Source organism: Malus sylvestris, chromosome 16 (assembly GCF_916048215.2).
Source record: "Malus sylvestris chromosome 16, drMalSylv7.2, whole genome shotgun sequence".
NCBI classification, from domain to species: Eukaryota; Viridiplantae; Streptophyta; class Magnoliopsida; order Rosales; family Rosaceae; genus Malus; species Malus sylvestris.
In genome coordinates this window covers 16868912-16881513 of record NC_062275.1, presented here as the reverse complement: position 1 = coordinate 16881513, position 12602 = coordinate 16868912, and the positions used below count along the sequence as shown (strand labels likewise).

General features: G+C 37.3%; 2 protein-coding genes across 3 annotated transcripts; both read right to left on the bottom strand.

Annotated features, from left to right (window-relative positions):
- Nucleotides 1–1625: 1625 nt before the first annotated feature.
- Nucleotides 1626–3024, bottom strand: LOC126609162 (uncharacterized). Its single transcript, XM_050277156.1, has 2 exons — nucleotides 2773–3024; nucleotides 1626–2414 (listed from the first exon to the last, which is right to left on the bottom strand). The coding sequence occupies exons 1-2, from the start codon at nucleotides 3022–3024 to the stop codon at nucleotides 1626–1628; spliced, it is 1041 nt and encodes a 346-aa protein (XP_050133113.1).
- Nucleotides 3025–7317: 4293 nt separating this feature from the next.
- LOC126608869 (protein tesmin/TSO1-like CXC 2) lies at nucleotides 7318–12143 on the bottom strand. Of its 2 annotated transcripts, none has more exons than XM_050276887.1 (10): nucleotides 11649–12143; nucleotides 10856–11016; nucleotides 10020–10776; nucleotides 9391–9875; nucleotides 9190–9267; nucleotides 8666–8846; nucleotides 8488–8583; nucleotides 8346–8412; nucleotides 8053–8191; nucleotides 7318–7972 (listed from the first exon to the last, which is right to left on the bottom strand). In XM_050276887.1, exons 1-10 carry the CDS (start codon nucleotides 11697–11699, stop codon nucleotides 7633–7635), a joined length of 2355 nt encoding a protein of 784 aa, XP_050132844.1. In that variant the 5' UTR covers nucleotides 11700–12143; the 3' UTR covers nucleotides 7318–7632. The 2 variants fall into 2 exon arrangements, with proteins under 2 accessions (XP_050132844.1, XP_050132843.1); XM_050276886.1 differs by having other exon boundaries at nucleotides 8053–8209; nucleotides 11649–12140.
- Nucleotides 12144–12602: the final 459 nt, after the last annotated feature.

Genomic DNA, 12602 nt, shown 5'->3' with positions numbered 1-12602 from the left:
AGTTTGAGTAGAAATTCCCTTGTCCCTCATTGCTCAACTTGAAAAATTTCTCGCATTTAAAAATATCTAGTCCCTTTTACAAAATGATTAGAAAAATGGATTATGGAGAACAAACATTGGTCTTGAACCTTGGGGTTTATGCTTTGAGGTGTAATAATTATATATAATTAAAATATATTTAATTGACAAAAGATGAGCTTGGTGCTCGGGCTCTAATTTTAAATCCAATAATTAATTTATTAATTTCTTATTTAATTTTTTATTTTTTGGTTATTACGAAGAAACAAAACCAGAAAAGAAAAAAAAAACGCATCCCTTTGTGAGCAGATGCCTCTCAAAAGATGCATCCCAAATTCATACCTGCTGCAAACAGGTATATGTATATTTATATATATGATCATCTTCATTTTATTTAGACAGAGAAAAATCATTCTTCTTACGAGTAGAGGTGGATCCAGGATTTTAACTTAGGGTCGTCCCAATATAAAAGCTCCAAAAAAAAAAACAAAACGAAAATATCATTGAACAAATAAATGGCAAACTACAATTTTCATTCATAATCTTTGTGCTAAACAAGCTAGAAACACTAAAGTTGTCCACGACGGGATATCATAATTTGAAAACATGTCATGATAGTTTCATTGTCAATACAAGAAAAAACATGTTTCTCAATGTAAACAACTAAGCTATCATTTAAACATTTATCCCCCATTCTGTTGCGGAGTTGACTCTTAATGATATTCATGGCGGAAAATACTCTCTCCACTGAAGCAGTTGTAACAAGTAAAACCAAAGCCAATTCAATAAGTAAATACACATAATGAAATACTCGATGCAATCTTTTTTCCTCCATTTTCTTAGCAAGATCACTAATGCTTTGCAATTGAGAAAAGTCATTTCTCGAACACATAGAATGAATATAAATATCGAATTGATGTTCAAGTGCCAATAGGTCTTGCTTCGTAAAATCCTAAGGGTACAATTGAGCAAGGCGAAGTACCTTTTCTTTGTCAAAAGCTACAAAAGAATCATTTGGAATCAAGCTAGCCAAACAAATGAGCAATTCGGTACTTGTCTCATTGAAGCGAACATTTAACTCTGTAAGTTAGGAATCAATGACAACAAAAAGAGCTCCACTTTGTAACGATGAATGTTGGTCTTTTTGTGGGTATTACGGTGCAACCTCCCATGAGCTACATATGTCTCATCCATGTTAATAACCTCAATATGATGTTGGACACAAAATGACAATACTTTGTCAACCAAAAGGTCAAACCCCTCAGCATTCCTCATGTAGAGTAGTTGTTCTTTACATGTGTTGACTAAAGTCATTGCATTCACAATCTCTTGATCATCCTTTTGTAATGCTTGTGATAAATCATTCGTGATTCCCAATATAGATTTCATCAAAAATAGGAGAAACACAAACTCAAAAAATTGTATGTCTTTCAATAACCTATTTGCTTCAGCCACACTATCATTGGTGTTATCATCAACAATCATTTCAAGCACATTGACCACGGATGAGAACATAGTAATCAAACTAATCAAAGTACCATAATTTGAATTCCATCTTGTAACTCTGGCACGTTTGAGACTAGTTTCTTGATTTAAGCCTCGTCTCGTTATAAGGAATCATTTTCAAGAGTTTTCATTAGTTCTTTTTGTTGCATCTCTCTAAGTGCATCATGACGCTTACATGAAACTCCAATATTATTTACCACATTATTAGCCAATAGGAAAAATGTGTTAACATCAACATTATCCTTTGCTACGGAAACAAGAGCTAATTGGAGTTGATAAGCAAAGCAATAACCATAGAATGCACAAGGATGATCATTCAAAATCTTTGTCTTGAGTCCATTGAACTCACCCTTCAAATTACTAGCACCATCGTAACCTTGCCCTCGTAAATTGGAGAAGCTCAACTCATTGAAATGAATGAACGCATCAATAAACTCCTTTAGTGTGTTTGAAGTGGTGTCAGGAACATGTTGAACTCCTATAAACATTTCAATGACTTTCCCATTTTTGTCCACATAACACAAAACCGCCGCCATTTGCTCATTTATAGAAACATCACGTGCCTCATCAACCAATAGATAAAAGAACCTAGCATTCTTCATATCACTTATGATAGTTTTAATGGTTGTAATAGAATATGAATGAACAAGATCATTTTGAATTGAATGAGCTATTAGCTTGAGATTTCCTGAAGCTTTATCCAACACAACGGCCTTTATTTTCTCATCATGATCCTTAAGGAATTGCAAGAGCTCCAAATAGTTACTTGTATTGTTTGAAGTGTCACTTTCATCATGACCACGAAATGAAAGACTTTGTCGTAACAAAAACTTAGTGCAATCAATTGACGCATTCAAGCAAGTGCGATAAGCCATATGAGCTTCTTCTGACTGTTTGACCATAACTGTTTCATTGTGTCTTTTGATTCATTAGATTACTAGCAGCTTCAACAACTTTATTGTGAAAGCTACCAACCATTCCCATATGTTTTTCAAAACAAGCTCTTGCGTGCTTCCAATTTTAAAAGCCTACCTTAGTAAAGACGTCACTACCTGATTGTTCAAAGTTGACTTTGAATAGATAGCAATAGAAGCAAAATGCAACATCTTTAGATATACTATATTTCAACCAATGAAATTCTTTCAACCAATTATCAACGAACCGTCGCTTTTTATTTGAATGCAAAGTGAATGGAAAATTATGATCTTTAGCTCTAAAAGGCTCCATCAATATATATGCTCTTCAAACCTCATCTCGAATATTTAGAGGATAATCCTTCATTGGAATTCTCTTTCCGGGATCTCTCTCAAGATTATCCAAATCAACTTTTAACTCATTTTGTTGCGGAGTGGAATTACTCCCAATTGGATCAGAACTATTTGGAATTAGAGGGGAACTATTCGAAATAGGATTGGAACTATCCAAGTTTGGAGATGAACTATTTGGAATATGATTGTCCGAACTAATTGATGATGATTTTCGCTTGTAATATAGTTCCATACTTCTAATTTCTACACATATCAATTAATAAAAAAATCTATATCAATTGATGAAACTAAAAAAATATTATATGAAAAACGAGAAATCAGATTCATTTATAAATTTATAATTAGTTCCGTGGGATTTTAATATTATGAATGCCAAAGACAAAGAGATGCATGCCACAAATAGACTGCCATCACTTCAAAGAAACATTAAAAGTTTAATTCATCACCACCAAACATTAAAAATAAAAATACTTCTTAAACAAAATATCTAACACCACAAATAAATTAATATCAGATAGTGGATGGTAAAATTATTGAAATATCTAACACCACAAATAATTTAATATTAGATAGTGAATGGCAAAATTATTTAATGGACATAGTCAAAGAGAGTACAAACCTCTTCGACCAAGAAGAAGAAGACCACCAGCCTCCGGACTAGAGCTTTACACGGAGAAAAAATGCAGAAGGGTTATAGATTTTCACCAGAGATGTCGTCGCCCGTCGGTGCCAACGGTGAACAGAAACTAGAGTGCAAAAAGTTGATCGATGTCATAAGGAACATGAGCGGGCTGAGCGGCAGACGATTAGATATTATTGGTAAAGTGAAGGTTCTGAGATCTGAGTGCTCTATCATGTGAAGGAATCGAGTGCTCTATCGTGTGAAGGCTCTCACATGAGTGAGTTTTTAAATTTTTTTAGTGACTTGGCTCAAAACGACGTCGTTTTGGCCAAGTCATTTAAAAAAAAAAAATGGCTTTCTTCTTCCTCCTCCTGTTTTGCACAGTGTGCAGCAGCCATGGTTGCTGTTCTTCTCCATCACTTCCCAGACTTGGGTGGTCCTTGAAGATCTTCACAACCATTTTTTCGAGCTTCGGGTGGTCCCAGGACCACCCTGGTCCCTTAATAGATCCGTCCCTGCTTACGAGTCTTAGCAAAACTTATCATACAGAGAGAACCACAAAGACATTTGCCGCAAACCAAGTTTTCCGATGCTGGGATCTTGGTTTAGATCATTGAATCCTAGTGAAGCAGATGCCCTTCGAACTATAAGAATTGATTAAGGGTGTAATTTTGTTTCAAGGACATTACAGTACGTAAGCCTTGATTTTTATTTCGTTTGTTTAATTTCAGTTTTGTTTCATTCGAGTTGTATCAATACATATAGTTGCAATTTATTTAGCATATAGAATTATCTATATATCGAGTTATTTCTGATATATATATATACACACACACACAGAGTGACGGATCCAGGATTTTAAACTCGGGGGTCCTAATAATAAAGGTCAAAAAATTTATAGATAAAAATAACATTGAAAAGTTAAATATAATACATTTCATTCAAAAATCATGTGCAAAACAACATTACAAAACAACTAAGCAGTCACTCAACCATTGATAATATGGGATTGGGTGGGATTAGAAATTTAGGGTTTTGGAATTGGGTGAATATAAGAAAGATGGGGGGATTAGGGGGGGAAAACAGAGAAATGGGGAAAAGACTCTCGGGAAAGATGGCCCATGTGGGGCTAGGCCTTAAAAGAAAGTATGGAATCATGGACAAACGGCACCGTTTGTCTCAGGCTTTAAAAAAAAAAAAAAAAAAACATATTAAACAAATTGGCCCAAACACTGCGTTTTGGACCAATTTTTTAAAAGGCCTGTTTTCTTTCTTCTCAGTTCTCCCCCGCTATCTTCTTCTTCGATGCAAGCTGCAAGCTGCAGCACAGACCTCTTGTTCAAGTACAAGGGGTCCTGGGACCTCCCAAGTCCCTTTGTAGATCCGTCTCTGTGTGTGCGTGTGTGTGTGTGTATATATATATATATATTTGTGGTTGATTTTTTATTCTTGTCCAACTAAGAATTCAAGAAGATTAGTCCAATTTGTGTTACTACGTAGTACAATAATGTATACGATACGTTGATTTGATCTGTGCAGTGCATATTTACTAAAGTTTCATGAGTTTCAGGGGAAACCATATTAAAAAAAGGAAATATGCCAAGCCATATTAACCAAGAACTTTGGTTTTCTAAACATAAAAAATAATAAAGAACGGTTGATATTTAACCAAATAAAAAATTCAAGACGATTAATTCAAATATGTACAAGGTAATGTATACGATACATTATCTGATATGAGTTGTGCAGTGCATATTTTACCAAGGTTTCATGAGCTTTCAAGGGAAAACCATATTCAAAAAGGAAAATATGCCATGTCGTATTAACCAAGAGCTTTGCTCTCCAAAAGCATCAAAAGACAATAAAGAATGAGATTTAGTTAAGAATAACGCTAGGCACATTAAATTTGTGAATCAAATAATGTGGTACCAATTAAATTTGTGCTTTAATACAAGTTGGAATTTGATTAATAATGGTAATAAAAATTTGGCCAATTTTTTTCATAGTCCCTGTGATGACACCGGACTTGCAATGTCATCGTTGTGGTGAAAAAATTGTTATTTAAACTCTCGTGGTGAGCCTTATTTGCAATTGGGTTCAAACCTAAACTTCCGTTAGTTTTTCGTTAAATGAACACTTGTGAGCCTCACATGAAGAGGGTTGAAGTCATCATTTCATACCAAATTAACCTAGAGCATCTGTGGTAAAGATATAGTATGACTTGGGGCTCAACTGCAATTGGATTTAACCCTCTCATTTCACAGGATCCGATTGTCTCTTCTTACTGCTCCCTTGCCTTATATTTCCAAACGATAGTATATGCAACATAATTCAGCAAACCAAAAGAAGAATAAAAACATACTGAGATTAATCAATGGAATAGGGAATCTTGTTTGTAACGTTCATAGAGAAGCTTGAAATTTCACGCGCATGACTCATATCTCTATTTCCTCTCTCTCACTATAACACGATCGAACATCTTCCAATACAACCTCACTCGCACACGCACCATCTGTTTTAACTTTGTTCGGGCAAAGATTTCTCTGGAGAAGGTTCCTAGGACCTCATCACAGTTCCTCAAGGAATTGGCACTTTGGATGTGTAGTTGGGCTCTTGTTTGTTGATGTGCTACAAGAAGATAACAAAGTTAGTTCTTAAATATGCCTTTGTGGGGCCTTAAGTGTAGGCCTTAAGGTTCGCAATTAAAACTAAGTGTTAGGTGTGCCATTGCCATCTCAATATAGCAGATGTAGAACAAATGTGTTTTAAGTCGATTACTTACGCCCCAAGTTACTCAAACTTCTTGTTATCAAAGGATTGTCACAGATGGGTTGTCTGTATTAAGTTCTTTTCTTGCCTTGTAAACAAGGACTTTTAATTCATGATCTTGTATATTCGAATGGAGGGAGTCCAGAGCCCTTTAAGTCATTTGTTTGGTTCTTATATTGCTCTTAATGAAAACATATCCATTAAGTTAACCATATCCAGATGCAAATGAGACTCTTAAAATAGAGAAACAGGTGGGAATAACTTGAATACATGCTGAAGAATGCATTAAGTAATAGATCTACCAATTTAGAAAACAAACAAAGAGTTTTGGGCAAGATTTCACCTTGTCTGGCAAGGTTGAACCTCTTGTAGTCACTTCCCTTTGAATTTACAAGGTTTATATGCTAAAAAGGGATGGATGGTAAACAAGGTTACATGAGAGAATCAATACTATAACACTAAGGGAGGTAGCAAAGCTTTTATACTAGACAAGAGATAGCTTTTTCAGAGAACCATCGCTAAAAGTGACTGAATCTAGGTTGATTTCAGCTTTTGGATGCAAATCTAGCTTGAAAGCAGAGTTTGTATGTTTATTTGTTTAATTGGCTGAGTGTCCTTGTCTCTGAGGCCTATTCTTCTTTTTATAAGCAGTTTGGCCTGGCTGTTGTAACTTTTGCTCTTGCCCGAAAGCACTTGGAGGGTAGTGAGTCAACTTTTTACTTGTAATGCCACTGGAAAGTGTTCTTTGGTTGATAGTAAGTTAGTCTCCATCACTTGTCACTTTGCTAATAGACACATGGCTTATATCTTGGCTAAGAAGATTTTAATTAGCTCTGGGCTTAAAGCTAGGCTTTGCACAAATCTCCCTTTAATTTAGCATCCTTGGGCTTTTTCTTTGTGAGCTCGATATTCAAATATTAACCCAAACAAACCCCACACATGAGGCTCACATGTTTGTTTGTTTTTTCTTTTTAACAGAAAACTAAAGGAAGTTTGAACGTGGACTACAAATTACTAACGGAGCTCACCACAAGTCTTTAATTGACAGCTTTTTAACAACAATCATACATAAAAGTGAAATGTCACCACAGGGACCGTGAAAAAAATTTATATAGTCTAGAATATGCTACATCATTTAGTGCATATAGAACCATCATTTAGTTAAATCTCAACCGCTTAATCATGAAAAATGAAGTGCGGGAGAGAATCATGGTACACGTGAAAAAGGAAACAGATTTGAGCATGGTCTATGGAAAAATTCCATATTATACAACGAAGAGTTGGTATTATGAAAGCAGGGACACCATATTATTATTATACAGCTACAGAAAAAAAAAAAAAAAAAAACACCCAACTCAAACAGCATACAGAGCTAAACTAAGTATGTTTGAGTACAAGGTATACTAAAAGATTTTTTTTTTTTTCTAGCTTCGCGAAATTCCGACCTTCTCAATTCTGGGGAGTGAGGGAAGGAAACGAAGGGATGGACTGCAAAATTAGTTTCCTACCCGCCCTTCGACCAGGTGATGGCGCGAATTCTCTGTTAGGAGGACACACCCTCTTACCATTTGGAGAAGCAGTCTTGATGCCAGTGCTGGGTGACCCATCTCCTTGAAGAATCTCTGGCATTTCATCCTCTGGAACTGCTTGGATGTGTCTCTCAAACTTGGTTTCAGGGCACAGAATCCCAAGTTTCTGGCTTGTATACAATCTAGAAGAGGATCCAATGCTAAAAACAGAAGATCGCGGGGGTTTGTTCTTTGATGAAAACGGCAGCGAGACCAATTGTCTGGAACACAAATTAATTGTTAATGATCTAATCGCAATGACACAGCAACTTCTCGTTTGCAAATAATTTAAGAATTAAACCTGGAAAGCCGTAATGGCGTTGTGGGAAGAGCAGAATCCTGGTGCTGCTCTTCATTTTCCTGAATTTCGTTTTTCTGTTGATGATTTTCAGCCACACTCTTTCCGCATGCTTCTGCTTCTTCTTCATCTGCCTCGGTTTCTGTTAACATAAAAGACCCTGAATTCCAAAAGAACAGGGAACAAATATAAAGACACTTGGCAAGCACGCTTGAAGGACATCAGATTCAGATGGGAATGCAGATATTAAGAAATCCACAAACAAGTAATCATGTAAAGCGTAACACGTCACTCACCATCCTTTCTACCAAATGTATTCTTACAGCCCTCACATCTGCAGCTAATGGAGCATCCAACACCGCCCTGTAAAGGAAAACCAAGTGTGAATAACATATAAATAGGATATTACAAGCAAACAAGATATGCTGAGGGGTGAACCTGATAGCATTCACAGTATTTTTTCAGGCAACTTGATTTCTTGCAGTTGCATCCTCTTTTATGTCGCGCAGAAGCTGGGGTCTTGCTGGACTCCTCCTGCAAGTGAAAACAGATTTTACCGGTTAAATTTCTGTTCAACTTGCAAACAGAGCAGAGAACAGTTAACTCATATTCTAACCCCATATTCAGGAACAGGATCAGCGTTCCTAATCACTTTCGGAGCAAAAGCAAGTGGGTTGCGAGACTCAATCTGTTTACGAGTTGCAAGAACAGTATCTTCATGAATAGGCTTGTTGAAGCATTCTTGACATGAACATGGCTCTATGCAGTAGACACCAGCAGCAAAGCATTCACAGTAACTGCACCATAAGTATCAGAAGTTGAATAATAGACTTAAGGACCAGTGCAAGAAGTAAAAAGAATCAAAGAATATCAACAGTTTATCCGCCTCAGGAGATTATGCAGGAGGTAACTCTTCTGCATGTAGACTTTGTAATAACTACCAGGTTTACAGCTTTTTCATAGCAAAGGATAATGTTGATTGAGATAATTGGATGCAACTCTAAAGTGAGGGAAATGAAATTCCTAAGCCAATAGATATCTGACTGATGATAGATTCAAACATGCAACAAGGGCTATGTCTGAATGCAAGCAACGTGACAAAAGTTTTAGGCTTCACTAAAAGGGAGATGAAGAACCTACAGTTTCAGACACTTTGACTTTTTACAGTTGCAACGTTTGCAAGAAGACTCGGTTTCTCCAGCTTGTTCAAACTTGGGCCTGCACATCCAATGAGAATTATAAGATGTCAGATAAAAGTACAAAAATGTAACCAATCACACGAAAATGAAAATGAAGATGACATAATAATTTCATGAAGAATATCTGGTCAACAGAACATGCCTCTTCTTTTTCGGGCTATTCTGGTTAAACTCTTCATTAGCTAAAAATGCAGGTTCTTGGGAAGCATCTTGCAGCAGTTGAACCCCATTTTCGGTGCCATCCATGTCCCTTTCAGAAGAAGCTGAAGAGAAAGATTCATGACCAGGTCCTTGACCAGCTGTGGGGGAATTAGCAGGGGCAGTGAGGTTGGGCAAACTTAGTTGTCTACCATAGGCCATATTTTCACGCTTAATGGTTTTGTAATCTTTTGAGGTTGTTGCAAGAGCATTTAAGTGCAAACCAATTCCAGGTAAGATGCACCGTGAAGATTCACCACCAGGTTTCATTGGAACAAGTTGCTTATCATTTGTGGTGACTTTTTCATCAGATTGAGATAACATAGAAGAACTAGAATTTGGAACATTGTCTAAACTCTTCCTGCGCGCTCCCACCATCTCAAAATCTAGACAGCGCCTTCGCAAACCACGATGCAAATTTAAACCAGGCTAATGCACAAACAGAGAAACTGGCATTAGCACAACCATCAACAAACAAAACAAACAAGGTAATGACAACAATTCATAACAAAGTCAAGAATCTTTGGAATCGGCATTATTAGGACTATCGTGATGGCATAGTGAATGCTTTACCTTACAATTGAACTGCATGGGTGCTTCCAAGTTATTATCTTCTTTCTCGATTTGACTGCTAACCATACAACTATTCAAATGGTCCTGCATCAGTTCTGTGTCTTCCGGCTGACTAGCTTCTCCATATTGAGATGAAGGATCTTCAGTTTCAGGCTGTTCTCCGGAAACAATTGTATCAAGGACTAGCACGTTTTGCTCATCAGCAGTTTCATTCTGTGAGAGTCGCGGCATCAGAGAATTACAGAATCTTGTTACGGAGTCCAGAGGATTCTGCATTATCCCCCTAAAAGCCTCTGAGCCATTGGGGGAATCGAAAATTAATAGGTCGCTAGCACCAGAGATCAAACTCTCCCAATCACAGCCTGTCAATTCGTTTCTTTGCTCACTCTGACATATGTTCTGTAGATGTGCTCCATCATCGGAAGAACCATTTTCAGAGGTCTTTTGAACGTATGGAACGAGTGGAGCTGACAAGTCAGCCACTTCCGACTCACAACCTGCCTCAGTACCACAACGAGTTGTTGCTCCACACTCAGGGCTACCACAGTCATATTTCAAATTTCGCGGCAGCTCAATTACAAACTTTGAGTGCTCATTACGTGGCTCAACAGAAGCTTCTCCAATAGAATCCCCTGGAACACAATCCTCATGTAACTCTGCTGAGTTAATACAGAGTTCGGCCGCATCTTCATTCGTAGAGACTTTATTTCCACTTTCCAGAGAGGACTCGGATTTTGACGGATCAGAAGGGTTATGCCTGAAAGAAATGGAGTATAATTTACTAATAGAATTAGGTAAGAAAAACAAAGTAAAAAAGAAATACAGCAGTGAATTACCCCCTCAGGAACCTGGATTCCTTGTGAGAGCTGACATGGGGCGAAGTGAAGACGGAAGGGAGGGATGCGAAACCGAGTGAGCTGAACGTCTGAGTAATGTGAACAGACTTCACAGGCTTGATAGGAGAAAGACTATTGATATAGTTAAACACAGGAGAATCCTGCACATGTGATGAAAAAAATAAAAAAAAACTTCTTACAGGATGAAACGATTTCATGCAGACAGTAATTGGAAAAAATTAATATATAATCTCAATTGCACCACCAAAAAGAAAAAGAACATTCACAGAATGCATAATACATACAAATTGGTAAAAATTAAATTAAATTCCATTAACTACTGAAAACCAGTAAAAAAAGAGGGGGGGGTGTAAATTGGTAAAAATTAGGTCCACAACAATCCCAAATGGAGTTTTCTGAAGCCAAATGGTGACAATTGCCCCTGAAGCTGAGCTCAATTTTGAGATCCAAATCACAAAATTCTGAAAACCCACATAAAGCAGACATTTTTTTTCCAAAACAAAATAAAAAAAAATAACGTGAGAGAAAAGGATAACAAATAATCTGAAAAGAAATATATTTGAGGACTGATCCAGCTGAAAATCAAAGATCAACCCACATGCAGTGATGCAGGGAAACTTGAACCCATGAAAACAAACAGGAAACTCAAGAAATTCACAAGCTTTAGAAACACAGAGGAAACAACCTCAAATACCAAACAAAACCCAATTCAGCAACGACCTTAATAATTCAGAAGAAGAAAAAAAACAAGAAAATGGGAACAAAGCCTGACCTCAAATTTGGCCTTGGGGGTGCCGATCTGGTTTCTCTCTGGGGTGTCCATTTCCAGAGAGGCAGCTCCACCGCATGCCACCACTACCGCAGCCACTCCATCATCCCACCACCACCACCACTCTCTCTCTCTCTCTCTCTCTCTCTCTCTACTCTTTGGAGGTGAATTTGGCCTTCTTGTCTCCACAGTCCAAGACTGTAAAAAAACAACAAGGAAAGAAATGGCGAGGTGGGTCTTGTGCAATTTGGAAAATAGGTCTAAGAATTTGAAGAAGAGGGAAGGCGGGAGAGTTTGGAAACAAGTCTCGTGGGGATAACTTTGACCCTACCACCACCACCTCAAAGCCCCACCGCTCAACAGCTGTACGTTATATGTATATATGTTTCTGTAATTTTCTCACCATCACCCACCCGACCCAACGCACCCGGCTTTAAAAAAGGTAACGTACAGTTTACTGCGTCTGGATTTTCTCAATCTCTCTCTCTCTCTCTCTCTCTCTCTCTCTCTCTCTCTCTCTCTCTCTCAGCACCCTTCACTCTCAGGCTCCAATTCTTCTCTCTTTTTTGGTCTGGCACTTTGGGTCTTTGGCTTTTTATATTAATAATTTTTCTTTGATTTGCATTCTTTTCACTACTTGACTTTGTAAACTGCAATGCCTGTCCCTTGAGTCATTGACTATTTTGCCCCTCTTCATCAAAATAACACTAGTTTTGGCCTCTGGGAATTACCCATTGTGGCAGTCAATGCCAAGACAATTACTTTTATCTTCTTACATTTTTTACATGTTAATGCATAGAGAAGTATCATAGATTTATCTACATGTGAGTGTTCTCCTTAAGGGAATACCCTAATGTACATTACTAGTTTGGTGTAAATTGTATCCGTGGAGCCAAAAATAATCACAAGGCGACATGTGGATTTTTGACAAAAGAAGACAAAACTACCCTTGAGGCA